We start from the raw sequence: 17,258 nt of genomic DNA, 5'->3' as shown, positions 1-17,258 counted from the left end.
TTAAAGTTTATGAATGCTATTTTGCTACAGCTGTGAAAGAATCTGCCCCAACAAGTCACTTCAATTTCTCCAATTTGAGAACCCTTCGGTCAGCAGAAGTGTTTTTCTGATATTTCATCAAGCTACCAGACTCCTCAGCTCTTGAAAACCTGAAAAAAAGTAACCTCAAGGCTTGTATTCTCTTGGGGGAAGGGATCATACAGGAAGAGGTAGGCTAGTGTGGTTATAGCATATTTGTATATTATGTCATTTTTTAAATCACCAGAATGATTGCTAGCATAAGTGGTGCTATTTAGTTGAAGGGGAGAGTGAACTGGATGGGAAACATCACTGTGAAATTATCATCCTCAGGAGTCCTTTATTTTTCACAGCTGTCAGAGAGATAAAGTAAAGTATGTGGTTTGTGTTTTTTTTCTTATTTTCTTCAAACTGCCGGATTGTTTTCAAAATTTTCAGTCATGGAAGAATGGTGTTTCTCTTGAGTTTTGACACATCCTTAAGGAATACTGAAGTATACTACTGAGCCAAGACATTACACATTACATTTTGCTTTGCATTTTAGGGTTTCAGTTGTGAAATTCAAATTGCCAGTCCGGCCAAAGAGGCTATACAACAAAAACATATACAGAACTTAACAGTATTTTCCCTGGTATTTAAATAGCATGACTTGAATGACATAATGACCATCATTCAAGTACTTTACATACTGAACTTCTAGACTTGACAGAGTGATAAAGCATACAAAACAAATCAAGCCAGCTGACTTGAATATTCCAAATGACTGATTGATTAGGCATAGCCATTTTTGCGTGAATGGAAATACATGTTTTGGACACTGCTTGTTCATTTTGGGTTACGGCTGGCATACCACTGTCACTCTGACACAGGGGCTCTGTTTGAAGCCTCTGACTAGAAGACCCAGTCATCAGTGATCTCTCTCCCCACTGTGCCCACTCACTGTTATTTAGCTTTCCGATGAAGGCTGGCTGCTCCCTTGGGGAGCCATGAGTGTTTCTGCCAGCGGAATCGCATGGAGGTAATGGAAAGAGGGAGGACAGGGACTGGCTGCTGCTTCTCCCTCTGTGTGAAAATGAGACCATTAATTCAGCTCCCCCTTCTGCCCTCCCTATGCCTGTTGTCTCTGTTTGTTAGTGAGATGATTCCTTCTGTCATGTCAAAGGCAACATTATCATATTCTTGTTGCCGGGGAAACCAGCTGAGAGAGAATCTCTTTAAGCTGCCACAACCACGTTTGAAGTGGGTAAACATGATAGTTTATCTGTGGAGCTTTAGGAAAAAAAGGAGTCTTGACACATTTTTAAAGTGTCCTCTAACTGTGAATATTTTGCATCATTCTATGAAAAATTCACAATTCTTGAAATGTGTCTAATGGACTCAGCTTGTCCACAGGATTTATTATTCAAGTTTCACGTGATCTTTTATTGACCTGACCTTCAAACAGAGAATTAAGACCTGAAGGAAGCCGCCATTCCACTAATTAATTTTGCTACATGGGTCTATGTTGAGCACAGACCTGTAGTGAAAACTGCCACCTTACTTTAGTGAATTAGATGTTTCGTATATCTCACGATGAACAGTTAGACCCAGCCATGATGTTTAAACACAATTGGGGTAACTCAGTGAGTGGTCTGTTGAAATACAAAGATCAACTCAAGATGCAAATGTTTTGGTATGTTCGCTTTAAGAAAAGAATCCCACATTCTCACTACTCCACAAAACAAATAAGTGATTAGGGGTGTATGTGATAGATAGTGATTGTATGTTACAAAATCCACAAGGAAATAGTTCCTCTCTCTAACAGTGACAACACATCTACCACAGCGGATGTCTAATAATGTCTAAGAGTCTAACAAATATTATCTGCTTGTGATTGTACAGTAGGTGGCTAATATAGCCTACCGTAACCTGCACATTAAATTGAAACAAGCACACATGCTACAGGGGTCAAAAGTTAAAAGAACGTGTAACTGGAAAACATCCATGAAATTATAGGGGTCTGTAACATTCCCATTGCTTTAATGTAGAAGGTATTTTATCATATTAAATACGAATTTACTGAAAACATGTTTAAGATACATTTGAAGCTATACGACAACTAAGATTGTGCATAATTATCTTTTGTAAAAGATCTAGTTGAACATTAATAAATTACTTATGAAGGGAAGTTTTTCTAGATTCTCCTTAGTCATAATCAGTGCCAAAATCACAGTCCCTTTTACGATCCAGTTCCGTCTCTTTTTACTCGAACGCGCCCCTTCTGACAGTTCAATCCGAGTAGAACATTTGTCCTGGATTTCCCAACCGCGCGCGCTGCTTGTTGGTTACATTGTATCAATCTCTACTGAAGGAGATAGCTGCGAGCAACCAACAAGACTGTGCACGGAAGGACACATCGAAAGCTGAGGAATGATCCTGGGTTGGAATCGGTCCTTCTATGTTGGATTAATTATGCAATGAAGCAAGAAAAAAATATTTATAGCTTGTTAAATTTAACTTAAAGATGTCCACTCGAGCTGGTATGTTCTATTTGGAACGGGGAAGTATGACGGCAGGAGTCCAGTGAATCGCTGGCCTCTCCTTCCCTTGCCGTTTCGTTGGATTTCTTGGGGAGTGCATTGGTCCTTGGGCATTAAGGCTGATTTTGACATAATTTGACCAGATTTTCGTGAATAACTTCCAGTCATCTTTATCTATGGAGTGTACATAACGAGACGTCGCATCGGAATTAGAAAGGGGTAAGAGTTGTCTTAAATATCCCGTTGTTGTTTTTGGTCCAATGCTAGCACTACTAGCTATGAAGCTGCCATGGAGGGCTAGCTAGCTAGCAAGCTTTTTTTGTTGCTATCTAGCTAGTTAGCTTAGCACACTAGGAGGAAGCTAGCTAGCAAGCCATGCAGTTTGTGTCTACTTTGGCTTTGCCTCCGATCTCATTGTTCGAAATAACATGCTAGCGCGTTTTCGAAAAGTTCATTGCAGTAAGCAAGTTGAATAAGGTTAGCATATTCCGAATCACTACCAATGCTCTCAATGTAAAATGGGTTTCTACATAGGATTTCTATGAAGATTCAAACTCTGTTATAGTTAAAATTATAATGCTACAAGCTAGCTTTGCATATTATACTATTATTGTAGCTAGCTAGCTGGCTAACAAGCCTATCCTAAAGCGTACTAGCTTGCTACCGAGCACAATGCCTGATAGCAAGAAAAGCTTTAAACATAAAGTAAGAGTTCCCTTGTTTACTTATCACCAAACAAGTTATATCTAATGTAGCTGGAAATGTCAGGTTTTTGGTCTACAATTATACATTAGATGACTTAACTTGGTATATGAACCCAATGATTAAATTCTGACTTCTCATTGTGGAGCACGTCTGAGTCCATTGAGCTGTTTTAGGACATGGGCTTCAGGCTTCTTGGTAGTGACCCAGAACGAAGATAGAATTCATCCAATTAGCCAACAAATTATTGAAATGTTGGAAAATACTCCCCATGTGCTCTTTGAAAATCCACAGTTTAACTATATAAGTCATATGTTCCTTATGCATACCATTTGAGCAGAATTATTAAATATATTTTATTTTGATGCAGACACACCACATCACCACTGTAGAGGCCAACAAATGTAGGGTTTGGCACAAGTTTTATAACACTTGGGTTAGCCATTTACAATTGGAGGTCGACTAAGGTATGTTGTGAGTAGTTGGCTGGCAGTGCCTGAAATTAATCAAGGGGATTTCCAGCATGTGTTTTGGAGCTGTAAGTATTTGAAAGTAGTTGTATATTGGTAGGAAGCTTTACAAAGTTAAGTAAAACTCCAATCATCTCATGCCACTGCTCCAGTTGATGACATACTCGTGATGTACACATAAAGGTAATGCAAGTCTGCGATGTGAAAACACTTTGTAGACTTATGGCGACTTGAAGTCCCTATAAGGGGTAACTAAATGTGAAAGACAAGGGCTACAATGTAAACTTGCAAGGGTTGGTCAAGATGACATGAACAGCTTAAATCAAACTATTCATTTGTTTTAAGGGCATGTTGCATGGACAATCAACATGGAGGGACCTACTTCTCCTTTTATCCTTTTTTATTGATTGAAACTTGTTGTTTACAGATAGTTGGTGAGAACAACATCAGCAATCCAAGAGCGTCATTGCTAGCACTTTGTTCATATTTAATTGTATAGGGGTGTAGATAAAAATGCAAAATCCTGCATACACACAGTTGCCTGATTTGCAAGGCATAGTTGAATTGACAGACATCAAAATGGTACTGGTTACTTGAGATGGTAGGCTGCACATAATATCAAGATTCTTTTTAAAATTTGTATCAATGCTGTTGGCTAGCAGTGGATGATGGAGTTTACTAAAGAAAGACGGACGACTCAGTTGTGCAATTGTAGAATTCAATCTTTTGAATGTTTGTGCACATGATATAAAGCTTGTGTTGGTATGACAAAGTGCCCATTTCAAGGTCTGTTTTTGGGCATGCAAACCTTGGGATTCTACTGTAGCTGAAGATTTCAGCGTCATTACGTCAGCAACAGTCCTCAGACATAGACAGCTAGTCTCCCCCTCAATGAAAAGCTACATAATTTTTTTTTATTGTATAAGATTCCGAGCAACATCTCACTGTTCTCACTTATTTCTGTCAACATTGTTTTTGAGAGATGTAGGCCTATTCACTAATGCGTAATTCTTGGCTAATTACAAAATAATTTTAGCTTGTATACACACAGACCCACAAACGGAATGCTTCGTAAGATTATGCTACGACACTTAAATTGGGCACATTGGTTGTGAAAACCCCAAATTGGCTGGCAGGACAAACCAATTTACTATGGTTAAAACCATATGAATATACCTACCATTACCTACAAGCAGGTGATGAAATATTTGAATGTGTGTAAAACATAAAATCACATTGAATCAACGACAAAAACATTCCAGAAAAAAACATTCCTGTTCGATAGATTTACACCCCCCAAAAGAAGTGTTCTGGAATACTCAAAAGGTAGACGTGCATGGGCAGTGAATTTGGCCCCCCCAAAAAATCCCACGTTATAGAGTAGTTCATTTGTAGTGTATTTGCACAGTAATTTGTGTATCAAAGTGAGAATGATGGCTGTAGGCAACAACAAAATGTAGGATATCTACTTTGACGCATTTTGAATCACTTAGAAGTAAGTAGTGAGATCTTTCTATTGACATTATCAATATATAATACTCTGGCTCACATTATCTGTCCCAGGACCCTTAAATGTGACCCTCTACTGGGACACCTTGGTGGCTCGCTAGACTAATGTACTAGAATCTAGTTCTTATTTTTTATTTGTAAATGTCTTAAATTAAATTATCTGTTTTTCAATATACTGCACAATGCCTGGACTATCTTTTGAAAGCAGTTTATACTTTAATTTTAAAGGTTATATTGAAATATGTAAATTTTTACGTCTTAAAAAAAAAAAGCATAACTACTAAGCATGTAACAGGGTTTCCCGCAGCACTTTGCAGCCAAGACGGCCGCCTAAGCAACACACGCCTGCCGCCTTAACGATGGCGTAAAAAAAAAGAGGAAAAAAGCTTGGATTTCCCAAGCTAGGATGTGTGTGGCTGTGTTCACTGGAGCTATACAAAGAGGAATATGCAAATGTATATGAAAATATTAGTGCCAGTGGTGGATACAAAGAATGTCAATGCATATTCACTCGACCTAATGGAAGTGAATCTTAGCTCGATAACTGTCTACACAATTACCCACCATTAAATTAGATTGGTTTTACGTGTCCAGCCAATATAGGTAGGTAGCTAGGTAGACTAATTATGATTCCATTGGCCTGTTTCTCGACAGGTGTTGGGAATGCTGACATCCGGTTAAACTAAGGTGCTTGTCTAATTGTATGTTGAACTTTATCGCTTTCGTAATGTGTATATGTGAGGTAGAGTAATCAGAGTAATCCTCTGGCTATGGCTTTAATAGGGGTTTTAATCCTCCCCTTTCATAAATCACTTTCATTGTTTGGGTCTGACCAAAATAATTTGTTAATTTCCATCATATGTGATGTCCTACATTCATTTGGTCTCAGTTGGCATCAGTGTTTTGTTAGTTTGTTAGGCTTGGCCTAGTGTCTTCAGGCTAGATGCTGAATGTTTAGATTGAGATTGTTGAGATCAGGGGTGGAACGGTACATGTATTCGTATTGAACCGAAACAGTACGGGCGTCACGGTTCGGTGCATGAAATTGGACGGAGAATACACTGTATAAAAATAAATAAAACTTGCGTGCAAATTAATTAATGTAATGCAGAACTACTGTTAAATACTCCTGTTCTTTAGGGACACCTAATCTGTTGCCCCGCTTTAGCTCTGAAGCTCTGATTGGCGCCGCCATGAGTCACAGATAGCTAGCAACACTAAGGACGAGTATGGCGAGTGGTGGCGACCTACGAGAGATGGAGGACCCGCCAGCCTCTTTAAGATCGCAAGTTTGGGAAAATGTCGGTTGCCCATTCAGTTACAGTAGTAACCTACAGGCGTGAGAGTGTTGGATAAGACAAGCACTGTGTGTCGGCGTTGTTCAGCAGTTATGGGGTATGTGAGTGTAAATACATCTAACCCGCTAACACATAACGCATCTGGCGTGTGCTAAATGACAAAAAATATCCAACGCCATCACCCAGGTGTGCCAATCACTGGAACGAGTGATTCTCTTCCCTACAGTGCTTAACCAGCCTTTAGATACACATACAAATAGGGCCAAAAAAATCACTGACGCAATCGGAATTTACATTTCATCTTCAATGCGCCCGTATTCACTCGTAGAGGAACCTGGTTTGTTTTGCTTTTCCCTCCGTTGTACCGAACTCGTACCGAACCGTGATGTATGAACCAAACCGTGACTTCAGTGTACCGTTCCACCCCTATTAGAGATGGAAACATGGTTTGGAAGCCTCTTTGGACACAAAAGACACCTGATAATGTTTATTATCTTTATTATGATTTTATTAAGTTGATAAAAACAAGCTACATTTATCATAGTTGGCCAACAGCTCTCCAGAGCAGTGGTTATCAATCCTGGTCCTCAAGTACCCCCTGTCCTGCATGTTTCCCTGTTCCAACACACCTGATTCAAATGAATGGTCGTTATCTTGTTATGCAGAAGCCTGCTAACGACCATTCATTTGAATCAGGTGTGTTGGAGCAGGGGAAACATCTAAAACATGCAGGACAGGGGGTACTTGAGGACCAGGGTTGAGAACCACTTCTCTAGAGAACTGATATGTTTGCAGATTTTCTGCCTGCTCACCTTTTTGGTTGTTAGACTCATTTAAAACTTGGTTGCAGCAAAGCATCATTATGTATTATTTTTTGCAAGGGACAGTGCCATGTTGGAGAATGGGCACATCTCCAATGCCACCTAGGCCCAGTCGGCATCAATAAGCATCCACAATTATTGTGTGACCTATTACCGGACTATTACGTTTCCTACCAGTAGACTAGGTGCAGGCCCTAGGATGCTGATGTTTTAGGTTGATGTGAAAAAATGATTTCCATCCATGCAGTTTATGCCGTTGTCCTAGCCTAATTGCTTGGTTTAAGTACCAGATCCATAGGACTCAGAACCTTGGTTAGACTACTACTTGGTTAGTATGGTTCAAAGGCCGATTTATACTTCTCCGTTTTTACGGAGACTGACACAGGGAACGCCCTCTCCGACGAGGAATTCCCTCTCCGTGCCCTCTCCGAGCCCCTCAGAGAGCTCTACGTGCACCTCCTGATTTTCCTGACTATCCGTCTGTCCGTCCGTCATTTTACGGATACCCCTTGGCTGTGATTGGTCCGTATTAAGAACCGCTTGCGTCAGGGGCGGGGTTGCCGTGATAAACAGGACGAACAGAATCCTTTGACCACCATTGCTGTAAGATTTTACAATTCATATTTCATCTAAAAGGTACATGTAAATCAGCATCTGAATTAAAATGTGACGAGAAATGGGCAGTGTAGTTGCTGAACATGTGTGTATTTTATTGATGAAACGGCTAATTTGTAAATTTGCTTCGACTTCTCGATAACCTAGGTAAATAAACACTCGACGATGACTTTAAAAAAAACGTTGCGCCACCTACTCTTCTGGCGGTGAATTGTTTTCAGCACCCACAGCCCTCGGAGTACTATAAATTCAACCAATCCGTCCGACTCCGTCCGTCCGTCTGTCCGTAACTGAGTCGAAGAAGTATAATTCGGCCTTAACAGGCATCATTGAGAGTGTGGCAAATTTACATATTGCTCTACACTGAGATGTACTGCTATAATAGGATTGCCAATGAAAATGTTGGTATGACATTGGCTATAAAAACAAAATGAAATGTTGTCCCAATCCCTCTTTTTGCCTTACTACTCCTTCGTGTTCTATCTTGTAAAACTGAAATGCTATTTTAAACCTTGTTTTGTGGACATGTGAACAAGCACAGGAAAGTACATTTAAATGTATAAGTCACTTCTGTTCATGGCTGTCTGGTTGCCTGGTTGTCTGACTCAATTCACTCTTACCTCCAAGCATAGAAACTTGGTTAGTGTTTTCCTTTATAGTCATTGAAAGTTAGGTGGCCAGAATGAAGGAGAATATGAAAGTAAAATGAAGAACAGGACATTAAAGGACAGAGAGAAGAATGCAGCTGTTCAGGCATGAGATCATCTCTTGAAATTATTCAGGAATCGTGTCTGGATGCCATGGGGACTGAGGCTGTAAATGGAACTGCTCTTGTCACTGCCGAGATCCTTTTTGAGCACAGAAAAAAAATCGATATGGCAATTTGTCAGACCCTAAAGATAGGACTTTCCTATCTAACTGCTGCCAGTGTGGTATTTTTCCAATTTCCTCCATCAGTTAGGTGGTGATATTTGGTTAACTGCAAAATATCTGATGAAAATGTAGACAAAATACAATTCAATTTTCACAAAACTTCAGATGAAAATGTACATACATGCCGGATTGGAAATGTGTCTATTTAGCATTACAAATAGATTTTAGGGTCAGGTACAGGACTCGTTTGAACACATTTTATGTGTCTGATACAAAAGCTATTTTATTCATTACTGTATTTAGAACTGTCTTCATGCACACTAAACACATTTCTACAGCCTGCTCTTTTTTTAATAATCTTGGTTTTTGAAGCCCAGATTCCCACTTGGTTACGAAGTAAGATGCTCCTGTATTGACATTTGTTGAGATTGATGCTGGCTGACCCACAGGCTCCTGATTCCCATCACCTGGAGCAGCCCTGTGCATTTCTATTTTGGTAACCAGCTCAAGCACACAATCCAATTACATGGAGGTTACTGTGTGGCTCTTTGGAAGGGACCTGTCTTTAACCAGCAGGGAGAGAGAAATTGCATCCTGGTCAGACTCTGCACATTCAATTGGGTTATTACTCTGCCACAGTAAATTATTGGGCTGTTCATGGCAGGTGCCACAAAATATCTTTATAATCTGCTGACGACTCTGTCAGCTTTCTCTGTGGCATACCCCTGTGACTTTTAGCGCAGTGGTGTTGTTGAGTGTGTTGTATAGGAGGTGGGAATACTTTCTTTTTTTCATGGTTCTTCAAACAACGATATTGTGTTGAGGAACTAGGCCATCTGAATTGTTCACTGATGTTGAGATTAATGTTTTGATATTCTGCTCACATCACCCGAGTAACTAAGCAGCTTTAACACTAGATCAATTCCAATAACACAGTGTGCAACAGAAGAACAACAGAATGCAGTGCTGTGGTGGTTTTACTTGTCACTATTTCTATTCAGGCACTGTTAGATCCTGGTTATCCATGACTGATTAGGGCTAAGTGTGCTTGTCTCCAGTGTATGCACAGATGGTGCTCTCTAACATTTAGATGTAGAAACTAGATTAGACCATTTAATTAAAGCAATTCAAAAACATTTCATTGAATTGAAAATATTTAGTAGTTTTTTTGTTGTTTTCTTATTGTTTTCGTTTTTATACTCAGCAGCAGAGATAAAATCAAGCCGACATGGCTTCTGTGATGTAGAGGAAATCGGATCTTTGAATGAAAGGACAGGCTCTAAGGGAGGTACTCAGCCCCATGCCTTTTGGTCAACACGCTGCTCACTGGGACGTTTCCTCAGCAGGCTTTTCAAAAGGGCTTGCTCTGCAGTTCTCACTAAGGGCAGTACAGTAGGTCAACTGCCGATAGAGTTACAACCCCTCTTTTGTGGAGGTGTCGGACAAATTAGACCCCGCAACTGTTTACCCAGCCAAATGGGGACAGCTGCATCTCCCTACCCCCAACCCCACCACTAGCGCCACTTCACCACTGACTGTTCTTCCCATGGGGAGCCATCTGCAATTGGTGAGCAAGCAGGGAGATCAAATGGCAGTTGCCCAGTTTTACCTCAGTTGCCAGTTGTAATGAGAGTTCCATGATTCACTACATGTTGAAAACCTGGTGAATTGTGTGCCTGCCAGTTAGATGTGTAGCAGCCTTTGCATAAGGTATTTTTATGTCACCCGAATCATGTAAGCTAGACTTTTATTCTGCTTTCTTTCTTACCCCATGTTCCAATGGGTCAGTAGTGACTAGCCAATACAAGTAAACAGTCAAAATGGCAGAAGTAAACATTATTAAAAGGATCACTAGACCAATATATTAAGGGTCTACTCTGCATTGGACAACTATTGAAGATCCTGTTCAGTTTCTTTGAGAGTAGAAATTAAGACAACATAGTAACAATTACCTAAGACAGGAACACAACAAAGATACCACAACCAATGGGTTTCAACTCATCTGTCCACCAGACTGCAGAATGTTTTTCCTTAGTGCACTAGTGGAGGTCATCCTCTCTTTAGCTCAGTTTATGAGAAAATCATTGACAGAAACTATTAAGTAGGTTGTCAGTAAATGTAAATTTGTTTCAATGTTATTTTCTTAAACTGTAACCTATATCTACAGTTCTGCCATGGCAACCAGCTCACAAAAATACTTAAAGTTAGTTAGGTTACGTTTTAGACTATGACTGATTAATTATTCCATAACCAGTCTGCCACAGAATGTTGAGTCTTATAGACAGGCTACACCCACCAAAGAGACAGCCTAGTCTTTTAGTCTGTTTCTTCTGAGGGTGCATTGAATTGGTGTGCCGCGGCCTTTAGGCCTTGTATATTATCCGGTGTCCTCTCCACAACCGGGTCATGGAGATTATTTGACATGGTTATTTTTTGTTGTTCTCACTATTCTGCCCCATGTTTGCAGCACAAAGAACATAATCAGAATTCAGCTCTCTGAGGGTGTATTGATCTCACCTCCCTGGTTTCTCTGAAAAGTCTTTTGTGATGGGTTTGTTTGCTCCTGCAAGTCCCTTATCACAGAGGGAGAGGAGCACTACAGATGTGAGTGTTAATTATTTACTTCTTGGATTGGAGTTTGCGTTGGAGGGGTTGTGAGTGGCCAGGGGTCTGCGATGTTCAGAAAGGGGACAAGGTCCTGGCCCCCGCTCAGCCCACCCCCTGCAGGGCTTGAAATTGCAACCATTTAGGTCACATATGCTCCAGGAAATGTGTTTGCGACCTAAAAATTTGAGAGCATTTGTGCGAGTGCAAATAATCATTATGGTGTAACTTGTTTTAATTTCTTACAAAACGCTCGCTAATTAGTCTACTACTCAGTATGTGCCTGCTGTGAGCTGATACATTGACCGGTTCACCGTTCTATCCAATGTTTCATAACCAATTCAACGTAATCTTTACGTTCTAAACTTTAATGCAGATTTTAGTTCGCCTAAGATTAGCCGTCAGTCAAGTCTCACGAATTTGCTGTGAGATTCAAACATTTCTCACGCTCTCACGCAACACATTGTATTTCTCACGCCGAGAAGCAAAGGGATAACTTGTCCTACTAAAATGTATGGACAGGGTGCAGGCATACTGAGGATTTGTCTGCCGTGTTGAGAACTGTCTCAAGTTATACAGTCAATCAAAAACAACCCCCCTGAAGCCCTATAAATCTATAACATAATTTGTTGTTATTTCGGTGCTCCTTAATATTCGGAGGGTGCTCCTAACAGTGATTTTTGCTGGTGATTCTAACTTTTTCAAGTTGGGAGCACCAGTGCCACCAAGTAAAAAAGTTTATTTCAAGCCCTGCTATGTTCTGTGAACTGTGAAAGACAATTGTACATTTGTAAATGGATGTTATTTACAGTCATTGTAAGTATACCAGTATCATCAGCAAACAAGCCAAAGTCTGTAGTTGCGTGTGTTTTGGTGGGTGTGGTGGGGGGTTGTCAGGAGACAGTCAAAAGGACCACCTGTTCAGAGTTGGGGAACTTGGGCATACCAAGCGTAGTTGTTTGAGCATGGTAGGTAAGCCTTTGAGATTAGAATCGTTATGTTGTCAAATAAATCAATGGTGTATCTTAAATAAGGTTGCAAGGGGGCGAAAAATGCTCTGTAAATTTCCAAAACTTTCTATGGGAAGTTAATCTGGGGAAATTTGAGGTGGAAACTTTCAAAATTAAAGGGATTTAATTGGAAATTTGGGATAATTTATACAAACTATAATACATATAAACACAGTTTGATAATGTATCTTTTATTTAATTTAATTTATAATTTGAGTAGAACCGTAATCAAATTTCATTAACGAGAATTGTTTGAATGACTTTATAGTCCTTGGGCTCAAATGCATAGTGTGGCTTCAATACTGTAGTATTGTAGTTGGGCTACTTTTTTTGCAAAGCTCGTTCTGTCTGCATGCTAGGGTGACAAGTAAAAGTCCATTCATCATAATCAATGTTGTGTATCAATATGTTAATATGAAAATCCTTCCTTTTTAAATGAAATGTTGTGGGCAAGTCATATTGAAAAAGAGGTAGGCAACAGCAAATTTATAAGTGCAGTAAATTATTTGCAGAATAATGCAACTGCTTCAGCCAAATTGAGAGGGCTCCATCTTAAAATGGACATGGATATTGCGCGTGGCTTAGACCGTTTTTGAACAGATATCGGGTTAATGTTTTGGCCTGCCTTCCCTGATGTAATTTTATTTGAAGTGGAATCAGTGAAGCAGTCTTCGGTCTAAGGAAGATGGAACAGAGAAATGATACCAAGAAATGCTGCCAACGTCTCACAACATGCTTCAAAATGTTTGTGAGCCTGTTAGAACGAGAGTCCAGCAGCAAGACATTACTTTTAACAGCTCTTAGTTATACTTATTTAATCTATATGAATGTAAAATTAAATTAGATTTATTTGTCTCCCAAAACTAGACATATTTCACTTAATTTCATGTCACTGCTGTTATCTTCAGTCAAATGTTTTTGAAACAACAAAGAATTCTGAGTTTTCATTGTCCACTTCAAATAGCATGTCTTGTTTCAAACCTCTGAAGGTGAGTGACAATGGTTATCTGCAGATTTGTGTGGCGAGAGAGCCGGACCTCAAAACAATTGGGCCTCATTGTTCGTCAGTCAGGATTTGGCCTTCACTTTCTTATGGTTGCCATAGTAACCTTCGGAAGGTCTTAAGATATCTGAGCTAGGCCATTGGGATTCCCATGGATCTTGCCCAGTGGTTATATTATTGTGTTTGTAAGGAAAATTCATGTAAATACTATTTTCAGGGTTGACTAGACTGCAAATTACTTGGACTTAACCTTGGACTGGAAAAGTATCTGCTTCTGCAGCCAATTTTTTGTAGAAGTGTTATCACAGCTAACCCTGTTTTTCTTTTTCCTTCAGGGCAAAAATGTGGGTAAATGGGAAAGGAATACCTAAACCGTAAGGATTCTGTAACCCCTGCCCTAGTGCCCCAACCGTCTGAGAAGGTGTCAGACCTCATTGAGGCAAACCTGGGCCGTTGGCACTAAAATGTCCCTAAGTGGTGGCACTGCAGGCGGGAAAGGTGTGGACTCAAATGCGGTGGACACTTACGACAGCGGTGATGAGTGGGACATCGGTGTAGGAAATCTAATTATTGACCTCGACGCCGACTTAGAAAAAGACAAACTCGAGATGTCTGGCACCAAGGACGGAGGGTCCATGGCAGCACCGCCAAGCGCTGTGGCAGCATTGCCTGACAATATCAGGTTTGTTAGTCCTGTGTCTGGCCCTCAGGGCAAAGAAAGCAAATCCAAATCTAAACGCAGCAAGAACTCTAAAGACAATGGTAACAAGGCCTCAGCTGGAGATGGGGCCAAGAAAGAAATTTTGGGACGAACCCAAGCAGAGCCAACGGGCACAGTGAGTAGTGCAGGAGCCCCTGCCAACAATTCCACCACTGGCAAAAGCACAGAAAAGGGTGGCAAAGCCTCCCGAGGAGTGCTTAGTGGTAAAAAAGACAAGGAGGGGGCAGGTGGGAAAAGTAAGAAAGAGAAAAGTGAGGGAGGCCCAGTAGTGGCAATAACTGCTGCTGAAAAGGAGGTTGTTTCTCAATCCCAAGCTACTATGGGGGGTAATCGCAGTGCCCCCTTTGAGAACACACAATCGACAGAATTGGCTGGAGCCGATCAAATGGGGAATAATGCACTTGAATCTGTTGGGATAGTCCCAGCGTTGACCATTAAAACTGAACCAGAGGAACTGGAGAATAGTAATAATGAATGCAGAACACTGAAGAAGGTGAAAAATGAAAAGGTAAGTTACTTTTTTTATTTGCTGCTTTGGATCATACTCGTTGATGTTTTGTGAATCCAAAAGCAATTAGCTGAGCTGTGAGCTTTAGTTGTTGTAGCCCAAACATTGTAGGCCTTCCCGAGGGTAAGAGTGCTGATGAGTTTATCCTTTTAGACCCTTTTGGTTGCCTGGTGTGGCTGGAGTTATATTTGAAGGTTGTAGATGCATCATTAATCAAATCATCCACCTGTTATTTCTCCTTTATCCCTTTTGAAACCATAATATCATACAAGATCAAGTAGCTGGACTACAACAGGGCACATTGTGCCTCTGGGGATTAATCTTGGCTAATGTCAAAGCATGTTTCTCTCAACATTTTATGAAAATAAATCAATGAAAGTCCTGATAACTAGTGCTACTTTTGGTTTACTAATAACTTGCTTTGCTTTCTCCCATCTGAACGGTAATGTTGTTTTAGTAAAAACGAATGAACAGTTTCTTAAATATTTACCCACACATATCCTGTCTCCTTATTGAGCTGGTTCATCAGTGTGTGTGTATTGTGCACAGCAGAGCAGCCTTTTCATGGTCATGCAGTACAAAAGCCTGCAGTGCTGGGAAGTGCTGGGGACTGTTTTGTCTGTTGTTGGGCTCCATTCTTAATCCCACAAGCCCAAGTAATGCCTGCTGGAACTGGGTGGGGGAGGGGTGAGGCCAGAGCGCGCCTTGGCTTTCCCTGCTGCGTAGAAAGTGAAGTGTTAGGGGGAAGGGCTGAAAGTAGAGGCCAGTTTGACTCCTTAAACCCAAGTTCCCCATGTCAGGAATGCTTCACAGTATCCTCAGACAACTCAAACATGGAAGGAAATCTAAGGGCAAATGCAACCAGAAAAAAAAAAAAAATTGAACAAAGGAGTGGGGTCACCACTGGGTTCAAATTGTTTTTTGAGTCCATAATAGTAGCCTAATTTGTCCTGTGGATGTTTTCCACCTTCAGATGTTTTATATATAATATGCCTAATTTCTTTCTAATTTCTGTATCAGGACATGTGGTAATGCCTTGAAGTATGTTGCACATGAATCTGTTGTTCATGTTCCATGAACTTAAGCGCTATCCGTGCCAAGTAAAATAGACAACACGGGCTAATTTGGATTTTTCATAGTTTTGGGCATAAGGCATACTACATTTACATTTAGTCATTTAGCAGACGCTCTTATCCAGAGCGACTTACAGTAAGTACAGGGATATTCCCCCCGAAGCAAGTAGGGTGAAGTGCCTTGCCCACAACGTCAATTGACACGGCCGGGAATCAAACTGGCAACCTTCAGATTACTAGCCAGACTCCCTCACCACTCAGCCATCTGACTCTATATACTACTAATAGTTGTAATTTTTGACCAGGCCTAGATTTTTTTTATGTGATTGTCTTACTAATCATCCCAAATGCAGTTTTCTTATGATTAATCACTCAGACTCTTAGCTAGTGTTTTAGACTGTGTTCTTCAGACAATCTCTGTCCTATGACAGAGACCCTAAAGCATTGGCTCTTGGTGCTGAAATAAATCATCTCTGCTCCCTCAATTCCAATACTGCTTCCCCCTCCCCCATCCCTCTCCCGCCTCTCATTATACAAGCCTGGAGAAGCCAGGCACCCGTCAGCTGCCTCAACGTGATGCTGGCCTTGACGAATGGAGCAGCTCTCATGGAAAATTACATTGGCAATGTCAGTTCAAAAGAGGAAGGAGTGAAAAAAGGCTGTGCTTAAGAGTGAAAGAGCATGGCCCCCACTCAGTGTAGCTGCTGATGTGCTGTTTGGGGAGAATGGGGTCTCATGAGAGCTTGCTTGATTTCCTTTTCTTGCCTGTGACCGACTGACTGGTGCTATTGTGTTACAGCACATTCCTTTTAACTAGTGCCAGGGCTTTAAAGGGCTCTGAAAGGAGATGAGTGGGTTTTGAAGAGAGGGAGTACATAGAATGTCTTCCCCCGACAAAAAAAAACGAATTCTCGTCCCTGTGTCGTTAGGTGTTTTCTTTGCAGGTTTGTATTCGTACACTACCGATTCCACGATCCCTTTTCGCATATTTTTTTTTTTTACACGTTTGACAGAATGTTTGCTTGGTCCTGTTGGGTTGCTTTCCCATGAAGCACTTTTTTTTAACCTTGTGGCCACATATCTTTTGTCTATCTCAATATGTTGAAACTATTGCCTAAAGGCCTTATTGAATTCAAAACATTTCACCAAATGTAAGCTATTTCAACTAGGGTTGCACATTTTGTGCGTTTTCCTTAACCGATAGTTGAACAAGTTAACAATCAATAATCAATTATTCATTTAAAGGTTGTGTTGGCAAGTTGTGCGAAGCTAGCTATTAACTTCAATTCCAAACGATTCGAACCATAATATCCCACTCCCTCCCTTCAAAGCCACTCCCACAAAACTATAGTAACGCACATTGAGTGCGGGGGAAGGTAGACAGACAGATGGCTCGTCCAATCATTAGTCAGGGTACGGCTTAATAATTGGTTGTGTTTATTACAGTCTTGCGTCGCCCACAGATGTTGGATTAATTTCATATTACCGTCAAACCTTTATATGTATTAGTTGCT

The 17,258-nt window shown here is 40.6% G+C and overlaps 1 protein-coding gene across 3 annotated transcripts in view; it reads left to right on the top strand.

Moving 5' to 3' along the window:
- The first annotated feature begins 2,354 nt into the window (after positions 1-2,354).
- LOC136955634 (zinc finger protein 609-like) overlaps positions 2,355-17,258 on the top strand; it is a 51,082-nt gene continuing 36,178 nt past the window's right edge. For 2 of the 3 annotated variants that reach the window (XM_067249372.1, XM_067249370.1), the window contains exons 1-2: positions 2,355-2,756; positions 13,778-14,671. In XM_067249372.1, the coding sequence (XP_067105473.1) occupies positions 13,907-14,671 (765 nt within the window). In that variant the 5' untranslated portion in view covers positions 2,355-2,756; positions 13,778-13,906. The remainder of the gene's footprint in view (positions 2,757-13,777; positions 14,672-17,258) is intronic. The other variant, XM_067249371.1, reaches the window with a different exon arrangement.

The sequence above is a fragment of the Osmerus mordax genome, chromosome 13 (genome assembly GCF_038355195.1).
Source record: "Osmerus mordax isolate fOsmMor3 chromosome 13, fOsmMor3.pri, whole genome shotgun sequence".
In the NCBI taxonomy this organism is placed as follows: domain Eukaryota; kingdom Metazoa; phylum Chordata; class Actinopteri; order Osmeriformes; family Osmeridae; genus Osmerus; species Osmerus mordax.
This window is presented reverse-complemented; position numbering and strand designations above follow the sequence as displayed.